This window comes from Oreochromis niloticus, linkage group LG7 (assembly GCF_001858045.2).
Source record: "Oreochromis niloticus isolate F11D_XX linkage group LG7, O_niloticus_UMD_NMBU, whole genome shotgun sequence".
Taxonomy (NCBI): domain Eukaryota; kingdom Metazoa; phylum Chordata; class Actinopteri; order Cichliformes; family Cichlidae; genus Oreochromis; species Oreochromis niloticus.
The window spans coordinates 22,097,704-22,124,786 of record NC_031972.2 but is presented as its reverse complement, the minus strand read 5'-3'; the positions used below and the strand labels follow the sequence as shown (position 1 = coordinate 22,124,786).

The 27,083-nt window shown below is 38.2% G+C and overlaps 1 protein-coding gene across 3 annotated transcripts; it reads left to right on the top strand.

Moving 5' to 3' along the window:
• Window positions 1–27,083, top strand: cabp7b (calcium binding protein 7b). Of its 3 annotated transcripts, none has more exons than XM_005470290.4 (6): window positions 1–418; window positions 928–1,038; window positions 21,100–21,243; window positions 21,328–21,440; window positions 21,735–21,882; window positions 21,979–27,083. In XM_005470290.4, exons 2-6 carry the CDS (start codon window positions 930–932, stop codon window positions 22,104–22,106), a joined length of 642 nt encoding a protein of 213 aa, XP_005470347.1. In that variant the 5' UTR covers window positions 1–418; window positions 928–929; the 3' UTR covers window positions 22,107–27,083. The 3 variants fall into 3 exon arrangements, with proteins under 3 accessions (XP_005470347.1, XP_019216648.1, XP_025764844.1); XM_025909059.1 differs by lacking the exon at window positions 1–418 and adding an exon at window positions 6,410–6,477 and having other exon boundaries at window positions 916–1,038; XM_019361103.2 differs by having other exon boundaries at window positions 3–1,038.

Sequence of the window (27,083 nt, the reverse complement as noted above, 5' to 3'; positions counted from 1 at the left end):
GCAGTCACAGGCTGCGCTTTAATGGAGGCGGTGGCAGTATGGTGAAAGCGTGCGTGCACGTGTGCGCGCGCTTGTGTGTGTGTGCTGCTTTGTGAGAACCAATTGAGGCTGAAGCAGAGAGCTGGAGAGAAGAGAGGATCACAGCCTTATACACCGTGTCTGTGTCACATGAGAGGGGGTCACCCAGGATTCCCTTCAAGCTGCTCTTCAGGAAAAAAAAAAAATGTTAAAAGATTTGTTTCCTGCCTCGTTTACCGGATAGGATCAGCTCGCCAGCGCTGCTGCTTTATCTTGTGTTGTCGATTTTTTTTTTTAAGAAGATGCCGAAACGGGGAAGAAAAGTGAGGCAGACTATACCGGGAACAGACTATTTAAAAGATCAAGACTCCTTATAGGAATCAGTAAAATAATATTATAGGTAAATTGTTTTTTAGGGTAGAATTTTTCTCCCATTTCTTTTTACGTGTTTCTTTTCCTCGTTTTAATGCTGTGATGCAGGAGCATTGGAAGAATTGCAAATTAGCTTGTTTATCTCGTTGATTTGGATGTAATTTAATATAAGCCAAATATTTGCTCGTTTGAGGCTTTATTTAGGGCTCTAGACATACTGTCGCTTTGCTCAACAGGCTATGAAGTAAAAGTTTTACACGCCAATTTTATTTGCCTTTTCGCCTCGTGCAAGGGGCTGTGCACTGAAACCAACCGCGATTTACAATCTGCATTTTCAGTCGAGGTGATTTTACTCATGTTTTCTGCCCTCGCCGACAATAAGGAAGGTTGAACTCCGCCGAGGGAAGGTTTACCTTGTTTCATTTGGTTGAGTTTCTTTTGCCTAAAAGATCAAGGACAGTAGCAAAGGGTCTGTCAAAACTCCGGAGAGCGAGGCTATATGAAGATCGAGACACAGTTGTTGCTTTTCCCTCGCAGAAATGCCAGTGCGTGCTGTGACCACCAGGTTCATGTACAAGGGACTTTGCACTATTCCAGATGTCCTCACCTACCGGACCCCTGTTAACCTGCCTGAGGATGAGGTGGAAGGTGAGGCTTGTTGTTTTTTGTTATCTGTCTGTTTGCTTGCTTTGAGCGTGGTTCCAACCAGTGACAGTAACGATAACAGCTGTAACTCCCGAATTTGAAGTTCAGCTGCCAAACCAGGACCCTGGAGAGCTCCAGAGCGTGTGCGCTGTATAACCTTTTCAACAAATCCGACACCAGATCTCTGTGTAAGATCTACATGGTTTATAGTTTTGTGCTGGGAAAATACTGACAAACTGTATGCTCTTACTTTTTTTCTTGCTTATGATTTTTGGCACAAAATTCAGCTGTAGAAATAGTTAATCGTGTTTTTTCCATTCATGTATCAACCAAACATTTCAATTTATCCTCTAATCACAGCAACGGGATATTATATTGTGAGTGAACTGCATGTTTATACACTGCATTTCTTGGCTGTACCCCTGACCTCTATGAAACTCCGTTGCACCTGATGTTATTTACTCATCTAGCCAAGACTGAGACACAGACTGACGAGTAAAGGGACTCTAAATTTTGTTAAAAGGGAAGGATCCAGGAATGGACAAAAACACTATAATGAATGTCAAACTCATAAATATAAAACTGCAGATTACTTGAAAATCAAAGGCAGACAAAACCCATCAATGAGATTGAACGATGGACTCATTTTGATCCATAAATTGCATCATCTCATCTTTTATGAATTGCATTAACCAGAAAAGAAGAAGAAGAAGAAGAAAAGAAGCTTTCATGCTGTACGGAAAGGGCAAGTGAAAGATTCACTTAAGCATTAATTCACACTAGCTATTGTAACTGTAGGGCCGAGTTGTTAAAAATAGAGGTTTTGTTTTGCAAAAATGGTCCTCACAATGAGAATGCACACTTGGCAGCGATTTGGAACAAAGCCAGGCAGACTACAATAAAGAGATAAGTCAGATCAGATTTGATATCGCCAAGTCTTTTATGCATAGGGAATTCCATTTCCCCTTTCTTCTGTCTGTAGGTTGCCCGGGCCTCACAAGTGGCTGCCTGCCCTTGCTTCGAGCCACTCATTTGACATTGAAAATACGCTATCTGCAGACACGATATAAATTAAATTAAATTAAAAGATTGGCTATGGAAAAGCAAGAATAGAACAACAACAGTAAAATGTTGGCGGGTGGTGCCATCAACAGCCATGCAGCTTTTCAGGTATTGGGCGAGTCTTTCCAAATTGTAGTTTACTAATTGAGTCATTAAATATTCAGAGTAAGACAGACCACTGAACCATGAATGTATTTACTGCAGGGAGGATTCACTGAGCACGTAATGCACTGCTACATTTGCATGGCCTCACACCCTATCAGTGCCCACAGTAAACAAGCAATCTTCCCGTTTTCACCTGCTCCAGTGGCAGGTAAAATGCATTAAAGAGCACTGTTAGTTGATGAGGGAGGCAAGAGAGTTTAAGATGAACCTCTCCTGTTTACCAGCACACAGCCAGTCCAAGGCTTTGAATCTGCAGCCTCCCACTTACCCTTTATACCACTGCTGCGCCACCTTAACGCACTCTGAGGGAGCTGCAGCACTGTTTGAATGAACCTTTTTGGTCTGCTGCAGTCCAGGGTTTCTGAAAAATCCCCCCTCTCTTCATAGAGGTCTGAAAATCAGACTATAAATGTTGTTTCATCCACAAAATCTTTAATTATATTGGGGCAGAAGTTCCCTGATTGCACAGCTCACGTAATTACTTTCTCTAATCATATTTATGATAATCTTTTTTTTTTCTTGCAAGGTGCACGTATATACTCCAAGTGCAACTGGACATGTTTAGAATGATCCTTGATTCAGTGAGTCTGTCACAGAAAAACAAACCTGATAAAAACACAAATAACATTTTATGCTTCATATAGGATCATTATCGTTCTCTCACTGTGCCATGCTGCCAATAACTTACGCAAGCCTCCATTTTGTCTCTACATGTATCCTAACATCTAAACTCATCATCAAGCTCACAGAAACTAATAGCAGTAAATCAGTTTTTAGCTGTGAAGAGCATGCAGGCGATGAGTTGTGCGGTTAAATCAATAGGACTTTTTTCTGGTGACATTGTTTCAGGCATGTGTCGACTGCCACTTTGGAATACACACAAACAAACACAATACAAGGACAAGAGGACCTTGCATCCTGTGCAATGACACGTGCCGCAACATGGACAGTACATAGAACAACCCGTCCCAGACAAACAAGTTAAAGAGTTTCATTTTACCTCCAAGTTTTAGTGTTGATTGATTTTCTCCTGTACCAGTAAACCAGCAGCATAAGAGCTGCAAAATGCATTGTCTAAACAACCCCCCACTCATTAGCTGAAACACAGTGACCCCTACAGTTCAGGCAAGATGGGGAAAAATGCTGTGTAGTGGATCTGCAAAACTGGACTGAGCACTTAGCCCGTGGGGGGAGTTTTATCTGAATCTCTGGTGTAGCCACTAGAAACCCAGGTCAAGACTTTTTGTTTTGTGTGTCGGTCTTTGTTTGCAAATGCAGATATATTTTTAAAAAGCTTAAAAAAATAATATTATTCATCTTCACATAATATCCAGTACCTTTGATTTGTGACATTTTCAGAGGGTTTTAGAAAAAAAAACAAATCTGTTCAAACATCACTCATCTTTAGAACTTTAGAGGGATGTACCAGGGCACTGAAAGTGAAATATCAGATGGCTTGTTCTCTCTTCACAAGTTTTTCATATTCATATGCAGAAAACTGTTAATGATTTGTGGGCATGTGGTGAGATCTGATTTTCCAACAGCTGTTCAGTCACATATTGGATAAAGGTGGGCAGCAACAGATTTCAGAGAGGATCAAAAACTTCACCTTTTGACCTCCAGCCTTCATCTGAGTTTAAAAATATATCTATCAAATACCAGATTTTCACATTGACAGCACCATCAGGAGTACCCCAGAAGCACCATGAACTGCAGTCCCTCTGTTTTTTTCATTAACTAAATGTTATGTGCATTAAGGTTATTCTACGACAAGACCTAGGGACCTTAAATGAGGATATAATTTACTATGATATAAGGAATGACAGAACTTCTTCAAAATATAATGTAAAGTTGAAATTAAGAAAACAGCTGAAGATGGCATTAACTTAAAACAGAGTCAGATATTACAGAATCACGTGTTGGCTGATTTTATGCTGCAATTGGATGAATATAACCAATAAAATGAAAAAGAAGTTCTAATTATTTCAGTGTTAGAATCAACACTCAACAGAGATTATATATAAATCTTTATAATCCTGTCATCTTAAGACTTTTGCCATTTTAAGCTGCCATTTTATTTGGATCACAGTCTTAAGTGCAACATAATGACATCCCTCCCACCCCTCCAACAACCAAACCAGGCAGTAACTGACACTGTTTCTTGAAAACTATACGAGCAAGTAAATGCATCAGTAGGAATGACAACAGTGAGGATTACAGAGACTTGAATAGAGAGGACATCCTCTGGACTGGGTGAAGTTGAGGGAGGCTGATTAAGTGCTTGCAGCTCTTAATGGATATGCAGATTCCAGGGAATGTTTTTCGAACAGATGGTTGCCTAGGTGGGCAGAGCCGGCAGCAAGGCTTCCTACCCTTTTCTCTGCCCTTGTGTCACGCACTTGTCATAAAGCCTGATATGAAGCCACAGTATTGTAAAAGCAGCCGTACTCCCGCCTCTTAGAAATCACTGCGCATTTGTATATCTGAGATCTGTAGATCCCTCATGTAAAACTGGATCGGTTTAACTCATGATTAAATCATCTTTTAAAAATCCTAATCTGGGCAATGTGGTGTTGGGTACTCTCTCTGTATCCGTGGAACAAAAAGCTGCCTAAATCATCACGAATTATACGTGATAATTAAGCCATTATGTTAATGACATAACAGCAATCACTATATTTAATCATGTCTCTGAAGAAACCCATGAAACATTTATGTGTGTGTTTATCCTGTAAACACTGTTAGGTGAATGTCTGTGTGGACATTATGCAGTGCCAAGTTTCTCTCTATTTAATAAGCACTATATTAAATCCCAGGTCCAGAGCCAAGTGCAGCTCATTATACATGACCGACTGGGATAACCTCTAATGCTCATATTGGAATTGATCCAATTCATAATTACACAAATAAATAAAACACTCAAAAATGTATATTGTATACAACAGTATACTGTACGTTCATGAACAGTGCTTAACAAATTTATTAGACCACCCGTCAAAAGAATAAGTAAAGAAAATGTAAAAAAAATAAAAATAAAACTCTGAATAAATGTTTTTATTCCCAAGTTTGAGAAGTCAGAATTATTCAAGCATAAAATTCAAGTGTTAAAACTAATTTGTCTTTTCAGGAATGCACGTAAGTACCTACGGAGCCCCTCTGATGACAGGGTCCAAAAAATAAATAAATTGTGGCCACAAAATACTATTTCGAGGGCACAAAATAGATATAACGTGCGCACGAAATGCTAATTAGTGGGCACGAAACACTTGACCGATAACCGTGATCCTTCCCAGGCCCTTGCAGTTGGTTGACAATAAAATCTATCCCGGCATCCAGGTCATACTTACGTCTGTAAAGCAACTGGGCTCTCAATATCCTGTTTAAATGTGTCTCCGTAATAATGGTTCCTTGCATTGCCAGGCTTTTCAAAATGCATTTGTAGCTCATTCCCAGCCTAAAATAAAACTCAATCATACTGTCTCTGTCCATGGTGTATAGGTTTAGCCTACTCTTATGCTTATGTCTCTACTCAGCTGTCCAGGAATTGTATCAATATGATGTGCGCAAGTTATCTATTTCGTTGCCACAAATGCGTAATTCGTTACCACGTTATACCTGTTTCGTGCCCTCGAAATAGGGCACGTGGCCTTTATTGAAGTTTTAGAGCTTACTAGAAAAAAAAATCAGCATTTATGGATTACCAGAATGAAATATACAAAATTTTCTGATAATTGTGCAAATTATCATTTTATTAAGACATGATCTTGCAATGTCAGTATTAAAATGTCTGAAGCACAGCCCATAACCCAGAGGAAACTGGTGCTTTAACTACACATGTGCTGGCACAGATAAGACACTCTTTTTATAGCTGAAAACAGCCGTGACTTCCTGCCAGTTAAACTCTTGGAGGTCTCTGCGAGCTTGTGTCGTTCCTCGGTGCATCACCGACAGAGAATGTGAACAATATTTATAGATCGCAGCCAGCAGGAGAATCCCCCAGACGTCAAGCATTGTAGTGGAGTGCAGGCCTTCTTCCACTTTGTATGCAAAGCTGTTGTCTTTTGTGCTTACAAATGGAGTTCCTTTTTGCTGCAACATTGTAAGCAGGCATTATATGTGTTATGTTGGTTGTGTTACTGTATTGCAGGTGCCTAATTATACACATACAGTGACAGTGGTCAGGACAGAGGCTGGACATGCTCTGTACATATGCAGGTAACGCTTTGTAGTAATTCCATCATTTATAAGCTTTAATGATCATCATTTGCAATACATTAATATACAGAGTTGTATTAAGAAATCATCAAGCCATCTATAAGTTTAAATTAGAACATGACCGTGAACAAATTATGACTACATCGTTAATAAGTGATCCATTGTAGGAGCCTCCCTGGCAGGTCACAGATGGTGCAAAGGTTCAGATTGAGGCCAGATCCCACTCGACACAGAACCCATGTGATGAATTTCTTTAACACTGACATGTTACAATCTGCTGGAGGTACATCATTCATAAATTTAATGTAATTTGTAGGTAAATAAGTAAGTCAAATTGTATTTCTGTAGCACCTTTTTAAGATAAGCATCTCAAAGTGTCTCAAATATTTAAAAAAAAAATGTTTTAAAAAGACAAACTGATTTAAACCATTTATTGTGCTTATAACAGGCTAACTTAAAAGTAATAGCTCATCAAAGAAGCTTTACTGATGATTTATTCATCATTTGTTCACAATAAAACTGTTATACAGAGACGCTACAGTAAATACTCACATCCGACTTACAAAGAATTCAATGTCTGAATGTTTTATTTTCTTAATCTTTTGCTAATAATTTGCTCACAATCACAAATTTCACTTACAACAGATTTGTGTTGGCACTTATCAAACATCCCTAAACATAATGCAAACTGTAGTTCATCATTAACTAAAGTCTTATAAATGAGTTATAGCTGAACATTATTATCAGGTGTTACACTTATAAGCAATAAGGTTTAAAAACAATAATCATGAGCTGTGTGTTTAATGTAGCTTTCTGCATGGTCAAAGATCTGGTCAATAATGTTGCAGCCAGACAGAGAGATTCACAATTTCAAATAACAACACTATCACAAGACGTTAATTATGAGACTGCGTCCTTAATCTCTCCTTGTCTTCCGCTAGGCAACAGCCATATTTCATTCACATCATTATACTGAGCTTGGAAATGCTCAAACATTGAGCTAATAAACACTCAACTGGTGGCAAAAATATGCTCTCACTGGTCACTTCATTAGGTACATCCCTCTAGTATTGATTTAGACCGCCTTTGGCCTTCAGAACTGTCTTAATTGGTTGAAGCACACCCAATGGCCAGATTGCTTCAAGCTGATAGGAAGGCAACAGTAAGTTGCTGTGCTGAACAGCATCTCTGAATGCTGACCCGTGGAGAAGATGGGCTACAGCAGATCTCCTGTTCCACTACATCCCAAAGGTTCTCTATTGGATTTTGATCTAGTGACTGTGGAGGACATTTGAGAACAGTGAACTCACTGTCTTTCAAGAAACCAGTTTGATTTGAGCTTTGAGACGCGGAAGCAGCCATCTGAAGATGGGTACACTGTGCTCATAAATGGTCATTAACAATACTCAGGTAAGCTGTGGCATTTAAATGATACTCAGATGGTACTAAGGGGCCCACGATGTGCCAAGAAAATATCCCCTACACCATTACACTACCACCAGCAGTTTAAATTATTAATGGAAGGCAGGATGGATCCATACTGAATTTTGCAGACTCATCGGAGCAGGCAGTATTTTTCCAGACTTCTGCTGTCCAGTTTTGGTGAGCGTGTGTGAACTGTAGCCTCGGTTTCTTGTTCTTAGCTGACAAGACTGGTACCCGGTGTAGACTTCTGCTGCTGTAGCCAGTCTTCTCCACGGGTCAGCATTCAGAGATGCTGTTCAGCACAGCAACTTACTGTTGCCTTCCTATCAGCTTGAAGCAATCTGGCCATTCTCCTCTCAACTCTGGCATAAACGAGCCATTTTAACTGAGAAATGCCACTCACTGGATATGCTTTCCTGGTTGCGTAGTGCAATGGTTTATACGGTCGCCTAACAAGCAGAAGATTCCCAGTTTAATTACACGAGGAAATACAAATCCCTTTGGAGCTGCGTCAGGAAGAGTAAAGATCTGCAAAATCAAAACATCCGAAGATACCCACTGTGGCTCTCTCCTGTGACTAAGGGAGCAGCTGAAAGTAGCTTTCACCATAAACCCTAGAGATGGTTGTAGGGAGAAATCCTGGTTGCAGTTTCTGAAGCAACCATGCCACATTTAAAGTCACTTCATTTACCTTTCTTCCTTGTTTTGTGGGCTCAGACTGAACTTCAGCAGGTTGCCTCTATACGTAAATTGATCGAGTTGCTCTCAAGTGATAGACTGATTTGCATTAATCTAATCAGGTATTTGTACCTAATAAAGTGGACAGTTAGCCTAATAATTCTATGTTGTTGTTAATAGAATCCTACGGGTCGAGTTAAAGGTCAACGTCAGTCTTAAATAAATTAAAATGGTAAATTTTGTCCTAATGTGACCCAGCAATGCATCCATATCACTGGAGGAGAAGTTTGCATATTCTAAACAGTAAAGTTAATTAGTCTATTTGTTAAAAACTCCACTTTCCTTTTCTCTTATTAGGAAAAACATGAGAAAGTTAGTAATGACAATGTGTATAAAAACCTGAATATCATAAAACAGCATGGAAAAAGAAGAAAAACAAGATAAGGGCAGAAAATCAACACTTCCCTAACAAAAGACATCAGTCGAAGACAAATCTGTGCTGTCTGTCCGATAAGTTCAAAACAAAAGCTAATAAAGTTAAGCTGTAATTCTCAATAATTTTCCTGAAAGAAACCAGTCGCATGTTTTCAACTCAGCCCACAAAAAGCTGCAGGTAGTCATTTTAAGTACTTTTACACAGCAGGAGCTCTTATACATGCCGGGCTCGTGCAGGGCATCATCACTGTGTTCGGTGATGGCATGTTTGTGTAAATGTAACAATACATGCAAGCTACAAATCTGCAGAAGCAAGTAAGTAGAGTAAAACTTTGTAGTTTTATAAGGTGATTTGTGTATGTATCCGTCTCACTGCTGTACACGATGGGGTTAGTGCATCTTTTTTGCCACATCACAATTGATCGTTATCATATTTTTGAAGCGCTCAGTTCACACATCAGGACAGATAACAACAGGGGTGTGAGGGTGTCACTCTGTACTCGTTGTGTCCCCTCGACACCTTCTACATGCATCCGCACTGCATGACTCACATTTTTCTCGTTATTTTGCGATAAGCTGGGACGGAGCCAATTAAGGTGTGTAAAAATGAGTATTTAAACAGCTCTTTTGTTTGTGTGCTGGACAACAGAGCAAAGTCTGGAGCTCCCCGAACAAATTAATTCACTGTTTGTTCCCATGCAAACCCTTAAATCCCAGTTAGGTGCCTGTTAATGTGGGGGGGGGGTTAGTCACCTGGAATCAGTTGGGGTTTTTTGATTCAATATAATCATGCTCTAAGCAGCTGTTAATATTATTTAGTGATGTTAAAAGTCGCATTATTTTGACAGCATTTGTATTATGTGCCGACCTACTTTTGCTCTAATGCATTAGCAGAGCTCTCTCTGGATACTGATTAATATGACTCACGTGTAGTATCAGAACGACAGATGTCACGGGTGTCATCATACTATTACTGACATATTCCCATGGGAAGGTGAATTATTTAATGAGTAGATGTGACTCATCTCTCCCACTGATTTCTTTCTTCTTCTTTTTTTACCTTCTAAACTGTTTTCCGCCAGACGTCTTCTTTTAATAAGAAGACTGCGCTCCTCATTTGTTGACCAAAAGTTTACTTTTAAGTAGAGCATGTCAATTAGTGCCAGCGACTTTCTCTTGTCACCTCTGGACATGCAATCTGAGGTTGCCGGAGAAAGGTGCCTAATTTAAGATTCCCATTTATTCTGGAAAAGAATCAAGTAACGCCTTTATTTTCATCCCTTTCATCCCAGCAACTGGCTGACACAAAAGGTCCTGTTTGATCCTGACTAACAGGGTGCAATTAGCAGGAAGGCCCGAGTCTCCTTTCTCCAATGCAAATGTAGCCTCTGAATGTAACTGGACACATGTAAATATGCAATTCATCTGGTTTAGACTCATGTAAATTTGACATCTGATATGAGACCTGAGAGTGGGTCTGACACATGAAATGAGCTTTAATAATGTGGTGAGATGGAACATATTGCGAAGTGTGAAGTCATGTTCAAGCAGTGACTTCGGGGCGGTGAAAAGAGGCCGTTGTTATTCTCTTCTGTTCACTTCCTGCGGAGCAAAGAGACTTCTTCATCTACCCCCCGCTGTAACAGCTCTATTATCGTATCGTTCAATGTCATGATCGTTACTGAAGGTGAAGAGGGGCTTTTTTTTTTTTTTTGCAGTAAACTGGACAATCACAGTAGGGCTTTCTCAGCGGTGGTAGTGCATGGTCGATACCTTTTCTCGAGGATAACACTGCTTGTGTTTTTTTCTTCTGAAGGCAGCAGTCGCTTCCTCTGAACCTCCAGCATTTACATTATCTCCTCCCATGCATGAGAAGCAATGTGAAAGAGGTATCTTTTAGCTACTCTCTGTCCTGTTATCTTTATTTTTAAATGGGTCCCTTCATCAGCACCTATGGTGTGATGGGTTCACTCAGCTCAAGCACTTAGATGTGACTGAGAGCGCTGAGGGAAGGTTACAGTAGCTATAAGCCATTCCCGCTGCTTGCAGACTAAAGAAGAATTAGTTGATGAAAAAACAAACAAGAAAATAAATACACAAATCCCAGGCATCTCTTTCTCTTTGGAAATCACGGCAGCAATGACACAGTGGAGGAGTTCCATGGTATCTGAGCAATTCACCAAACTAAGCAACAGAGCTCAAAGAGTGGTCATCATCAATCAGTTGTTCTCATATAAATATTAGAGGAGGTTTGTTTTCTAGAAAGTGCTAATTTTAACACATGCTGCGCTATGATACACTAACAATAAGGATAATTTATGGTGAGTATTTTTTTACTTCACGTAGTTGCAGTTTCATTAATTATAATTTAGCTATTAAACATGACAAAATAAAAGATTTACCTTGGAAATATAAAAATCACAAACAACCCCACATCCATAAAATTGGGGATTCTGTTTAAAATGTAAATAAAAACATATTTCATAGACCCATATTTTATTTACAATGTAACACAGAAAATATATTACATTCATAAACTGAGAAAATGTACCATTATAAGAAAAGTATTAGTTCTTTTTTAATTTGATGGCAGCAACATGTCTAAAAATATTTGATTTGGGGGCAACAAAAGGCTGCACAAGCAAGCAGTACAAAAATTAATCAGCTGGAGGAAATCTTTGCTACTAATTGGGTAATTTGCAAAAGGTCAGTGACACGAGTTATTATAAAAAGAGCATCTTAGAGAGGCAGAGCTTCTCAGGTGTAAAGATGGACAGAGGTTCACTGATCTACAAAATACTACATCTACAAATTGCTAACGAACTACAGATCAGTGTTCCTCGCTACAAAACTGCAAAGACTTGGAATATAATGTACAGTCATAATATCATCAAAAGATTTTGAGAATCTGGAGAAATCTCTGCGTGCAAGGCTGAAACTCAGTGTGGGACACCTGTCATCTCCGGGCCTTCAGGTAGCACTGCATTTGAAAAAAAAAGCTTGATCATGCAAAGAAGGAAAAGAAGAAGCCAAGTGTGAAGCAGCAATGACAATCCAGAAAGGCCAGGCTTCTCAGGGCCAAAGCTCATTTAAAATCGACTGAGGAAAAGTGGAAAACTGTTCTGTTGTCAGAGAACTCATTTTTAAATACTTTATGGAAAATATGGAGTAAAAAGGAGAAGGACCATCTGGCTTGTTAACAGCACTCAGTAAAAAAGCCTGCATCTCTGATGGTATGCGGGTGCATTAGTGCATATGGAATTGGCACCTGAAATCTGCAACGAGATCAATGCTGAGAGGTATACACAGGTTTTACACCAACATATGCTCCCAAACAGACAAAGTATTTTTCAGGGGATGACTATTTCAGCAGGATGATGCTAAATTGCATGCTGAATGGCTTCATAGTCCGAGAGATTGAAGCGGACAGCCTGGAGTCCAGACCTTTCAACAACTGAAAACATTTAGCGCAGCATGAAAGGAAAAGCACCTAGAAACCCAAAAGTCCACCAGCTGGTCTCCTCAGTTCCCAGACATTTATGCACTGTTGTTAAAAGAAGAGAGGATGCTGCACAGTAGCAAACATGGCCGTGTCCCAACTTTTTTTTACAGTGTTGCCATCAAATTCAAACTGAGCCAAAACGTTTAAACATTTGATATGTGTTTTGCAAAGCACTTCATTGTGTTTATATTCGCATTTTTCATAGATAACCAAGATGTTTTGGAATTGTGGTTTCTGCTATCTCTGTCTAATATCTCTTTTTGTTTATTTATTTTCTTAATTGTTATTCAAAACAGTGTCATCTTTGGTCATGTTTATCTCCTGCACGCTTTTAAATGCATTATGATTTAAGTAAAGGAACCTCAGTGACTTTTCTGACCCTGTCAGCAGCACTGACAGTCCGCCAATGGACTACAGTGGACCATTTTCAAAATTTGTATTTATTTATTTTTTGCTGCACCAGCGACTACCAAGAATGACTCTGTTAGGCGGTCAGAAAGGTCAGCAGGATCTGTCGGCTTTCATGTTCATGTTTTAGCTCTTTTGGAAGGTCAACAGACTTTTAAGCCCTGAGTTCAGACCTGGCTAAAGTGACTGGTGTTGTAGACAAACCAGCTGAAGCTTACACAGGTTGTTATATTTAGGTATATTTGGAAGTTTTTGGTTAGATAAAAAAAGAGGTAGTGATTTAAGAAAGAAGACAAACATACCTGTTAAATAAATCAAAGGAACCCAGTATATTTAAATTGAGTTTTATTTATATAGGACCATTTCTTACAGTTATCTCTAAGGCATTATTTATAAAATAATGCATTTCATCTCAAAAAACCTAAAAAACAGCACACAGTTTTTTAAAAAGAACCTGGACCCCATAACTGCAGATTGGGAACATGGTGATCTGCAGATAGGACAAGGCACAAACTAGAAGAAAGAGAGGACAAAAAGTTAATGACATGCAACAGACATGCATGTCATTAAGGAGAGCGGCTCTGCAGGATGAGCTGGTAGCAGCAGGGATGGTTTGGGGTCATCTGATCCAGCTCATACTAGAAGCAAGAAAGAAAGAAAGAAAGAAAGAAACAAAGATTTTTTTTAAAAAGGTATGGGGTCCATGGATCAGGAGACTGATAGTTGAAGGTGCTTCCTCCCCTTCAATTTCTGCTTCTAGAAACTGTTCTAGGAACTGCAGTCTGAAAGCAAAGTGCTCTATTGGGATAATTCATACGATGTGATGTCTTTAAGATACCATCAGGCCTAATCATTGAGGTCTTTGTATGTGAGAAGAAGGATTTTAAATCATTCCAGATGTACAGGGAGCCAATAAAGAGAAGTTAATATTGGAGAAATATGATCTTACCCTCTAGTCCCTGTTAGTACTCCCAGCTGCAGGATTTCGGAACAACCTGAAGGCGTTTCAAAGAGCCACTGGGACGTCCGGCTAATAAAGGTTTACAATAGTGCAGTAACAAAAGCATCACTCTGAGACGACATGTTCCTAATTTTGACAGTATTGCACTTGAGCCGGTGTCATGTGGCTTCTTTTATTTCAATGACATGCTCAGTCACTGGAATAAAATGTAGTGACTGCCAGTGTTAAATATAGTGGGACGAGGCCACTAGCTCAAATAACCTACGCTTAATGCAGATCAACAGGTAAAAAATTATCAGACCTATCACCCATCGAGGTTACAGTCACCACCATGACCCTGTTGGTCCAACTTGCCGTGAAATTGTCAGTCGGTATTTCTTTTTGCTTTGATATGGAACAATTTGATGAAATTGTCACCTTTGCCTCAGTAAATTCAGAAGGTTGTTTGCAATAATACCCCTCTATTATATGCTTTTATACTTCTTTCCCTCAAGTGACTCATTCATCCAACTTTTGTAATAGAAGATGTGTGAAGGCCAATGAGAGTGCTCAAACCAACAAATGATAAATCAACGTTGTTTGTTGACTACTTGGCGTGTTTTAGAAATGTGTTGAAGATGGTTTGGCAAAGGGATGTGAAGTGTGTTCATTCATGGGTAAAAACAGTTGGGTTTGCAATTTTTTGTAACGAAACAGGATCACAAGTTAATGTTGTCATGCTGAGAAAATTAAAGGCTGATTTCTCGAGATAATGACGCAACTGATCACGGGAAAACTAATTCTGCTTTGTCTCTGGGATCTCGGTAGCTATGAAGACGTGTAATTTCCCCGTCTAATTACCAGTGAAGTTAACTTTTGCAGCAGCATCACAGAAGTGTACGTGCACATAAAGTTACTGTACAGCAGAGAATAAATAAGGAGGGTAGATCTGAAAGTGTTAACACAACACAGTTTCTGCTTGTGTCAAAAAATTAACTGTAGTGCAGTCTGGCACTGAATAAATGACACTCCTTCATTTTTAAGTTAAACCAGTTGCTCCGGTTTACTGGATGCCATCTGTGCTGGTCAGCATGAACTATACCATGATCAGGAAGGATGGGACACTTACAGCACACTTGATTTAACTTCTATTTATCATTGTTCCCATCAATGATAAATAAGAAAGCATATCAAAGTAGAAGCTGCTGCCTGCTGTGTGTCTGTCAGCAGCACAGATCCATGGACAGCAGCAAGGATGTTCATTTTTTGTCATCTGCATGTGCGAGAAAGAGAATGTTTTACAAATCCACCCTTATTTGTGAAGATAAGCACGCCTTTATGCCAAAAAGCAAAACCACACTCGCTTTATTAAAGTGAAATCATGATAAATAACCCTCACCCATGAATCATACATCAACAACAGCCTAAATTTATGCATTATCCATGAAGCTAACGATACAGAAAAGGAGAAAATTGTTATTGTTAGTATTTTTAAAGCCTCCTTCGTCCCATCCAGAAAAACAGACAAAAACAAAATGTATAAAGGATCTTTAGGATCTTTTCAGAGCATCTCATGTCATATTATGTGTCATATTCCCCAGGGCATCACAGCAGCTCAGACTTGGTATAAAATGATGAAAATTAGATTTGTTATTCCACAATTAAATAAACCGTGCATCGATATCTTAAGATAACTAGATAAATTAGCTTGTCATCATAAGATAGCAGAAAAAAAATAACTGAAGGCATGGCTGCTCTCATTTCCTGTAGAGTTAAACAGAAGCAGTCATAAGAAATTTGTGTTTTGGATTTGGATACAAGTGTGAGGTTCACACATATATTCTTCATGAAAAAAAACCACTGTCCTTTTTCATTTCATTACATATTATTTCTATGCATCACCACTTATTTCCGTGAGCCCTTCTGTTGGCTTTCTTTTAAACTATAACAGCACAACTGCTTTTTCACTCATCTCATTAAAACCTAATCATTCATGCACAAAACATAGACATTTTGTGACTGATTGTATAAATGCTAAAAAATAAAATTCAGGATTTTTTAACAGTTGTTTTTGTTTTAGAGTTTTTGTTATTTTTACGTCCAAAAGTAATATCCCAGCAGGACCTCACAAATCGGAAAACACTTTTACTTTATCTGTGATTTTTGTTATCTTTCCAAGATAATAAAATTCTTATTCGTATTGTTCACTCCTTTCTAAATCTCTATTGCTCATTCACAATTACAAAAAAAATGGATTTAGATGGATTGATAAGTAGGGCCAGCAGAGAAACTCTTTAAACCTGCTTTCTTTCTAATGGCCACCAGGGGGCAAAAAGACCTCCATTCCCGACTTCAGTAAACACTTACCTGAGGGCTTTATGGCTCTGTTACACCAGAGTAAAAACAAGGCAGCAACCTCCTTGCAGGTAGAAAAATTGGGTGGATGAATTAAACTTTTTAGCTTTTGGAGACCGATTTTGAAAGTAGTTGTGGAAATCAAGTTGTTGCTCAGAGGTTAAGTGTGCAGCACCCTCAGCCTCTCGGTGACCAGTTTCAGTTGCAAGGTGATTGCAAACATCCCCTGGTGGGAGATAGCTTGGTTCCAAATAATCCCAACTGGGAATGGATTCTTCCTCAAACAGATTGGTGATGGTTTGACAGTAATTGCCATCTAATTTATAATTGCAGATGGACTGCTGACAGGTTGCAATCAATCTGAGTCCATCGGTACTGATTAGTTCAACTCATCTGCATCATAGTTAAGTTAGTTTAAGTTTGTGTTTATTGTGAATTGTATGTATCGATTGTATGCACATGGCAATAGATTTGCAATTTCCATCACAGGTAATCAGTGTATTATTATAATCAGATCACATGTAAATGCCAACTCGAGCCCATTCAATAGGAGACTGACAGCAAGTGACTGATATGGTTTTGTGACTATTACTGGATCTCAACCTTCAAAGCAAGCATTTAAAGATCGTGGCCATGGTCTCCAAATGCTATTTTCACCAGCATGACTTGCCTGGTGGCTTTAGACTCAATAGCTACTTTCAGATCTTGTTGAATATTAATTATAAAAACCATTTTGTAAAAAGAAAGATCGATAAGTCTCAGCAGATCTGTTTTCAAAACACTAAGATGACGAACAGTGGATGACACCAAAGTGGCCATCTTTTATAATGTATGAGGTCATTGTTGAAAAACAAAACACCTTGACCCTTTGTTTACATTTGATTCGGCTCATAACGGTCTTCGTGTCTGAATAAATGTAACAATAAACAGTCAGGCATTTACAAAATGTCTTGTGCCACATTCATTCATTCACATGGCAATTTATTCTAAGTTTATCGATCAAACACAAACACCACTGGATGCATCTGGGCTCCAGTGTTGCCCAGGGACACTTCGACTTCTAGTCTGGATTGAACCACTGACAACATTTCACAGCATTTTAGGAGCCACGCTACTGTTGCTACGTCGAGCAGTAACCTATTTCACACCAATATTAATAATTTGCTTGATAATATTGCTCTCAAATTGTTTTCTTCCACTCTCATATTGCAGAATTAACTAAAAATATTCTGTCATACAGACAGAATATAAATATATAAAATAAAAATCAGCGATTCAAAGATTTTCACGACCTGGCTTCAGACAGCCGAGTGGGTGCACCCTCACAGCAGTGCAAGGTTACAGATTTTTCTGATCAAGGACTCAAAGTAGACACCTGAGTCTGCTGAATGTTTTCCACACTTCGAATAAAACTTCAGTTCCATCACTTTGCTATTGTTGTATTGTGTGTTTACCCTGTGCATATTTGTTTATTTGCAAGTGAACATTTTTCCAGGGATGTGTAACATGCAATGTTAGTACGAACGTCTCACAATGGGGTGCTTAAAGTAGTTTATCATGCCCAGTGTGACACACAGGAGCTGGATACAGTGCTGTCAGTGATCATGTAATAATGACTCTTGTTGAGACTTTGTCTTACCACATGAATAAGGTTGTAGTACTTCCTGCTGCAAAATGAGCTTGAACATGTGGGCCCACTGGGAGTTAAGATGTCAGTATTGATTGGATAAACGTCCAATCTCTGTTAACTTTAAAAAGGACAGCCTTTATCAGAAGTAAATCTACTTATTCAGCTACATAAATAAGCCAATCAATTATGTTGGCGATATCAATAGATGAGGGAGAAAAAAAATTAGTGAAGCGCTTTAGTCCGTGGAGGATCAAATCTTGACAAACAACATTTACATGTTAAAAAATGCAAATTATAATCAAATCTTTCAACAAAGTAAACACATACTGTCCCTTATGATTCCATCTGTGTATTTTTTTTTTTTTTCAGATAAATATTCACTCCTCAGTGTGTGAAACAATCTGTAGTCCAGCCACTGCTCAGCCTGCTAAGAGAATTCATTATTTGTCACTGGCATCAGAGGTCACAACACTGAATCTGGGATGGTGCTCAGGGAAGATAACAAAACTCAAGCAGAGCTGCTGGGTGTAATTTAGACAAATATGTTGTGTCTGATGTGTCAAGGTATGGCACAGACAGTGTCGCTTGTCCAGAAGGACCTCAATTTACGTTCCAAAGACTTTGTCTTGTAGTGCTTTATTTTATTTTATTTTTTAAAGAGGATTATACACTGCCGCTATAGCCACAATTTGCAAGCTATCACTTAAAAACTGCACTCATTCATGTGCACAAGATGGATAGCTAGTGCTTGTCCTCGTGTGGGCTTGCATGCTAATTGTGGTTGCCAAGTCACATAAACGCATGCAAATTGGTTTTCTACATCATATAAGCACTCAGCGTAATCACATGCTTTACATATGAAAAGTTCATCCAAGCCCTTTGGTTTAGAAGCAATTTTCAAGATAAAAGAGTGTATGTTTAGCTTATGCTGGTGTTTGATGAACGTCTAAGTATTCCTAGGTTTCTTGTGGATTAGGTGGATGTCTACGTGTTTGTTCTGTTAATTCCACCTTTTTATTCTCTGCAGTGTCTCGGGCTAGCACTGCTCAGGTATCGGCTAATATCGTTGATATATTGATGTAAAAATTATACTTCCAGTTCATTTTGTTTCTTGTTTCATCCAATCAAGCAACGAGCTGAGCTAGCATCCAATAGTCTTGTATATTTGAGGATCTACATCAAAGAACTACCGGCATTCGGCGCCTTTGAAGTCCAACTGCTCTTTTTCACCACTTCAAACAGAATACGGTGATGCCGAGTGAGGACAGGAGCCAAATGCCAATGTTTATGGATTATTTACCAAAAGTTGCAGTTTTAATTAGAAACACACGAACCTGCTTGCAGCCTTCAGTCAGAAGTGATTGTACTATGGCCAGAGTAGCAGGTACTGGCTCAGAAATCTTACTGTGAATGAAGAATAACACTGCATCACAGTGGGAAATCCTTTAAATATCTATCACAGGCATAAACTGCTCTGCTTTTATCCTCAACAAACCCCGAAACAAAGCAGATAACAGTTTAGCCAGGAATCCTAGAACATTGCCTTTTTCATTATTTGCCAGAGGATTTAACTTTATATTGTGCACTTAAATGTTCAAACACCTCTCTGTTAATGGTTGTGTAGTATCACAGTTTGTCTGAATGCTCAAGCATTAACGGTAGCTTTTGAAGCACTATCTACAAAACCATTAGCACTTGGAGCCAAAGCACTGGCTCAAACTAAATGCTTTACATTTATAGAATAATTTCTGCAAAGCTTCACTCAGATACCTCACTTCAGGCAACACTTTCAACACTACCTAGCTACAATATTGCAATATGATGTGGAGGATAAACAACTTTTCTCCTTATTTGTATTAATAGTGTGTTTTATTCAGATGGATTTTTCTGTGTACACAGTTGTTTACTCACTTTTAAAAAAAAAAAATTGCTATGCCCTGCACACAGATGAGCCACAACCAGTTCTGTTTTGCATTTATACACACTAACTCATTGGGTGGTTAGTGCTTCATGCGCTTATTAAAATGATAGTTTGTAGGTAATTATGGAGGCAGTTATATTTTACGAGAGCTTAATGAGTTTTGCAGCAATTTTATGCTTTTGCAACATGTAAACTGTTTTGCAGGTGTGGAGAAGGGTTTTGTTGGTGGTCATTTTAAATTTAGGCATTTTAAATGAAGAAAGAAAGACTGCAATACGAGATGCTTAAACACTCAGCTCCTCTTTTTGTCTCTCACTGGGATGCTGAAACTTTCAATATTGCTCCCGTCATGCTCTGTGGGCTGAAATTTTAAAATGCAGCATTTCTGTCTCAGTCTATTCTACTGAAACAATCAAACTACACTCTCATAAAAAGTGTACACTAAAGGTCTATTTCTGTCTCTGCAGTTATAATCTATGTGTACATCTTTAAGGGCAAAAGGTTGTATGCTTCAGTGCAATGTAAGGATCACACCTCTTCTTCTTTTTAAGGTGCAACATCAGGAGACAGTTGGTCAAAAAGAAATTAGGAAATTTGCTCTTAGATTTAAAGTTTCTGCTGTGTGGTTTAAATCAGAAAAAAATAATTTGATGTATTCCGACTTGTTTAACTCGTGTATACCAGCAGCGTGGCGCAGTAGGGATTGCAGTAGGTGTCTTTTCCCTGTGCCTGGTAGTCAGAAGAACATTCACAAGCAACTCGTGTTTCCCTTTTTAGATAGCATGCTTAACGTTATCATTTCAAATCAATTGATAATTAGTTGTACTGTTTCAAAAGGTTGTAGCTTTCTGTTTTAGACATTTCCGAAACATTGAAGACCATTAGTTCTTACAGTAGTGTCTGCTTCCCACTCCTTGTTACACATTTTACCCAAACATTTACCGAACTGAGTTTATTTTGGAGTCAGTATTTGGAGGAGCAGCATAGTTTCTGTAGGATTTATTCAAAAAATAAATGAATATTTTTACTATTGTGAAATATTCAGGCTCATGGAATAAAGAAACTGGAAAAAAAAGTTGCTTTCACTCTTCAAACACTCAATATTCAGCTATGCCTCCTCTTTCTCAAAACACAAACATCTAAGACAGAGGGATTATAGCCTTTTGAGCTGTGACCCACAGCAGCTGTTTGAAGCTGCTTTCACTTTAAACTCTAAAAATAAACACCCTTTACTCGCCGACGCTGAAACCAACATGTTAAAAAACCGCCAGTTCAACGATAGGCCTCCAGTAACATGTTCGTTCTGTGTGCCTTCTTCCTCTTCGCAGAGATCCGTGAGGCTTTCAAAGTATTTGACAGAGATGGGAATGGCTTTATCTCTAAGCAGGAGCTGGGGATGGCCATGCGCTCACTGGGCTACATGCCCAATGAGGTGGAGCTGGAGGTTATCATCCAAAGACTTGACATGGATGGTGCGTCTCTCTTGCTCTCTCTGCTGCAATTATTCCAACATGTGAGCTGCGTTAATGACTCGTCTGTTTCGCTTGTTTCATCAGGCGATGGCCAGGTTGGCTTTGAAGAGTTTGTCACATTACTTGGTCCTAAACTCTCTGCTGCTGGAATGCCTGATAAGTTCAACGGAGCAGACTTTGACTCAGTGTTTTGGAAGGTATGCACTGTCCCATAATCACCATCAATAAAGTTTAATCTAGTCATTTGAATATCAAGCCCTCACAAACTACACCCCAGTCAGATAACTGCATCACATATTGTGGTCACCGGTATCCTCATTCCTTACAATCAGGAGTATAATCAAATTAATTACTCTAATATCTGATTTCTATAAAATATTTATACACTGCTGTTTATTGCTGACCTGCAATTTATGTGCATCACTGAGGGGCATCGAGGCAGAAGTTCTTCCTCTGCTAATTAGACCTCTCCTGGTGTTTTGTTTTCCCAGTGCGACATGCAGAAACTGACTGTGGATGAGCTGAAGAGACTGCTTTATGATACTTTCCGTGACCACCTCACTATGAAAGACATTGAGAACATCATCATGACTGAGGAGAACCACCTGAACAGTCCAGAGTCCCATGTGGACATTGATAGTATGTCTTATAATATAATTTTTATAGTATTTCATACATTTCTAAAGCTCCACCGACGCAGTTTTGTTCTCTCTCTTCTTCCCTTTCTTTCCGCAGCAAGCCCAACACAACAGGAAAAACACACTTGCGTGCGTAAAAGCCTGATTTGTGCCTTCGCCATTGCATTTATCATCAGCGTCATGCTTATCGCAGCGAATCAAATGCTCCGCAGAGGGATGAAGTAAATACGAGATGCCTGCTGGTTACAAACGGATTTACAGACAGACAGGGAAAATGCAAATGTTAACCAAAATACTTTATCATTTTGGGTTTTATTCACAGCTGACACCCTCGATGATGCAATCATAGCGTCGCTCTGATATGGATAAAATGATGTCATGCAGTGGTTCTGTGTGACCACTAATCGTAGTACAGACAATAGAGAGAAAGGTATTTCAAGGGCTGATTGTTATCCAAAACAAGTCACATCTCATTCATTAAGATTGCTGATGTTTGCTGAGATTAGACAGAAAATCAGGCTCCAATACTCCAACATTTCAGAGTGCAGCAAGTGTTGTAACAATAGCTGTGCTTTGTCAGTGCATTTAATGTTGCTCTCAAGAACCCTGCCATTTGGAGTGCACCAAATAACGACAGCACCAATGATAGTAATAAAGCAATACAAAAGCGGGCCACATACTCCGTAATTTCAAATCGAGCTAAAAACATAAGGACAAATCACTGTGCGCTGCATGCTGTGTCTCTTATGTCTCTGTTTACTGTAGTGTGTCACGACTTTCAACTTGCATCAGGTCTAACAGACTTAACCAGCACCTTCTGCGATCTAAAAATACCAAAAAAAGAGCCCCTCAAATTCAAAACACAAAACTGGACTACTAATGGATGTAGCAGTCTGTCTGTCGGTCAGTTAGATTTGATTGGTTCACCCCTTTTATCCAGCTTGAAATATTTCCATGAGTGTTGCACGTCATTCATGGCACCCATGAATGGCAGTGCCCTGTTTTGTTTTTTCTCTGCTATTTGGTTGATATTTCTGCTCAGTTTTTGTGACAGAGGAACCATAAATGGGTGCGCTGCATTAGCATTAGCATGCTGTCACTCTCACTAAGATCATGCTGCCAAGCTAACGCTAGCATCGGAGTGCTGCTGTACAGTTTCAACAAACTGCTACAATGCCTGAGCTAAAATATTGTCATGTTACATTTATTTTAAGACCACCACAGAGAGTTTCATGAAATCATTCAAACCGTCAGGTTTGTTTCTTGTCCCACCAGTTGCCACAAACTTAAACCATGCATTCGCTAACTTGTAGCTTCAGCTTCTAACAAAGACCTCAATTTGAATCAAAATAAAGGCACATTATATTTAAACAAATGGACAAAAAGAAAATGTGAAAGCATCCAAATTTTTGCATTAAGAGGCAAAAACCGGTCAACAAGCACAGCAACTGGATTCACAGCTCAAAAGAGAGGTTGTGATCCACAACCGCATGTTATGTATTCTAGTCAAATTATCAGTGGAAGAAACTCCGACAGGCCTGTTTCAAAAGAAATGTCACACTTTTTTCACGGTTAATTATTTTTGCTTTAAAGCTCAGAAGAAGCTTTCTTGGCTGAGCAGACTGAGATTGCTTTCTAAAGCAAATTGATGTTTTGTTAGCTGTAATGTGAAACAACTGTAGCTGAAGAATTAAACTTAAGTAAACTCTGAATTAAAAGTGTGTCAGAAAAGGAGATCACAAAATTCCTCAAATAAACCAGACAAGAGTGTGTGCGTGGGTTTTATGTAAAAGCTCCAGATACAAAGAGAAATACTGGTATCTTGATGTCCAACCAAACGAATAACATCTTTTATATCCATAGCCTGCCTGCAATACATGCACATGCTGCATGTTTCGAATGTGCGCATCTGTAAGACGCATCAAAATCATAACGAGGCACTAAAAGACATTTGAGTAGCTGTATGACACGAGCTACCAGCTATAAATAAATCAGAAGTTTAGAATTTAGATAAAACTAAATAATAATTGTATTTATAGCAAATAAGTATGAAGTAATTCAAGCTGCAAACTTGCATGTACATTAGATTAGAAGTAAATGTGTGTTATATGTGTGTGAGATTATTGAAATCTGGTGTAAGTGTTCAAATAATTATGCAATTTGTAAAGTGATCATTGCAAAAAAAAAAAAATCTCAGTATTTGACATTTTTCTGTAAATGTCGACTTTTTTGTGGACGTGCACAGTATTACAGTTTTTTGCAATTGTTAAGACACGTTTCTTGGCAATTTCTGTCATCTAACAACACAAAACCCAGTTTATAAACTAAAAAAACTGAAAGTTAGACAAGTCTCCTCTGGCAAAAGCTAGCTATATGACTATCATGACTCTGATGAATATGTCACACTAAGAAAAATCCAACTCAATGTTCAGAGCACATATCTTCAGAAAAAGGTCAATCTGTCTGTTCTACAAATTGTACAAATGTATACATTCACCGGCCACTTTATTATACACATCTGTTAAACTGTTTCACACAGCTGTCTTATCAGCAAATCACATGGCAGCAGTTCAATACATTTAGGCATGTAGATATGAACAAGACAATCTGCTGCACTGAGCAAGGAAATTTATTTAAGTGACTTTAAACATGGCATTTTTGCTGGTGCCAGATGGGCTACTCAAATGGCCTCCACAGTCACCAGATCTCAACCCAACCAATCATAGCTGTGTATCCAACAAACGTGCAGCAACTGTGAGATGCTTTCATGTTAATATGGACCAAAATCTCAGAGCAGTGTTTCCAGCACCTTGTTGAATCTGTGCCATGAAAAATTAAAGCAGTTCAGAATGCAAAAGAGGGTCAAACCCTTTACTTGCACCATGTGACTAATAAAGTGACCATTTCCTGTAAATGCACTGACTATTCAGTAAACAATATTCAAGAATTTGGTGGCCACAGAGAACATGATGAGTGTGGTTTGAATTCTTTGTCCTGCTCCACTTTCTACTCATAATTACCGGCTGTGCAATCTGACACAGCTTAAACTGAGTAAATAACATAATTAACAGCAAGCCTGAACAATTTTGAGTTGTTTTTAGGAAATGTGCTTAACTTCTGTCTCCTGCGGTTCCCGTTAAGCATCACAAGTGTATCGGTGCGAAAATGTGAGTGAGAGTGTATTTAGGAGTAAACTAGATCTACAAATTGCATCTAACTTTGTAAAAGAAAACGTTTTGCCAGGAGAGCAACTCATTTAATACTAGATTTAGAAAACTGTGCATTTGACACAAAGAAACGAAGCGTGTGTTTTATCAATTCAGAAAAACTGTAGAATACTAAATACTTTGCAGTATGCTGTGAACAGTAATTTGACATATCATAAAAATGTTGTTTTCTGGCTTTTACATGGACCACCAAAACAACATATTGTTTAAAGTATAACATGGTTATATTTTCTTACTTGGAAAGTAATACATTAAATCTATGTGGATTTATTATGAATGTAAGCATAATGTTTTGTAAAAAAAAAAAAAAAAAATAATTTTAAAAAGAGGGGAAAAAATTAGGTTTCAGATATAATTTTCCAGTTTGACTGGACATTCAGATAAAAGTTTTTGCATGTATTTACGCCATGCACACAACTTTTTTTGATTATTTGTCATTTTTCTGAATGTTTTCTTTAACAAAGTAACAAACAATATTCTATATATTTTTTTCTTCCTCTTTTTACCTTAAAGTTTTATGAAAGCTATATCAGAGTGAAAGTATATACTACTGAGAGTCATACTGGCAATAAAACTGATATTTTTTCCGTATATAGTAGCTGTTTATGTAAAAGAATTTAAAAAAACTATTTGTATGACATCACATTACCTCTCCATGAACATATCATGTAAAGTATGGGGTTTTATGTGAATGTAAAATATAGTTACTGTGCCAAATCTTAACACGTGTGACAAATATTGTGTCCTATTCTGTATGTTACTGTGTTTCGATTAACAGATTTGTGTAAATTTTGTCAACAGATTGTTAAAAATGTTCAATTTAAATGTAAATTTAATTTTGACTGTCAAGGTTTTCTGTTCTGTGCCTTTTGTAACTTGGAGTTTTAAAAGCTGCACTTTCATGAAACTGAAGTAAAGACTTAAAAAGATGGGAAATCAATCACATGAATACATGGCTTGAAGGAAAAAATGATACAAGATGTATTTTTAATAGGTGTCATAATAAAATATTAAGTATTTCTGTTTTATCTGTATCACTCCTCTGTTCTTAATACAATATCCTGCTTTGTTTTTATTTTGTTTTTTCTGTAACTGTTACTGCACATGTAGAGGTTACTGCATCAATTATACACTTATGTAAGTGATGTCTATAGATGCATGTAGTCCAATAAAAACAAGTGCATTTAAAATAAGAACACTGTTTTCTTCTTCTTTTTTTTATTTCAATTTAAAAGATGTAAGACATCATAAAAGTAGAAAGAGTTATTGTGGAATTTATCCACACAGTAAACTTGTAACTTGGAGGTCAACAAGAAAATTAGGAGCAGATCTGGATGATCTGAAAACATCTAAAGATTCTGAATTTATCTTGTTTTTAGACACTTCACATTCGAGGAGAGAACAGCTGCCATGTTTCCTTGTAATCAGCCCCTTTTTCACTGCTTTTTTCTTGGTAAATTGTTTTGTAGCTTGGTCCCGCCAACAACTATCAATAATGTGATTTAGAACAACACAGGAGTCTCCACACTGGATAACACAAGCAGCAATGTAGCAAAAGGACTGGAATGTCAATGACATTCAGACATGGTAACCTTTACTGAGGTGAAGCTGTGGGACGAGAGTTAAACTCTTTTCCAAATCTGAGGTGAGACAAATAACCACCAGTGGGAGCAAAGGATACTTTGACTGACATACAGTTACAAGTCCTTAATTTATTGGACACGATTTTTGTAGTTTTGCCACAGAGGATGGTAAGCTAAGAATCAGGATGTGATCGAAGTGCAGAGTTTCCGCTTTAATTCAAGAGGTTTTTACAAAAATGTTGCATCAGTTAAAGAATTACAGCCGTAATTATATGTAGTTCCTGATATTAAGATGCTTAAAAATAATTGGACAGTTGACTGACCAGGTGAAGCCTGTTCCCATGTTAATTCATAACAAATGAAATGGACATAATATCTGAAGGTTCTTCCAA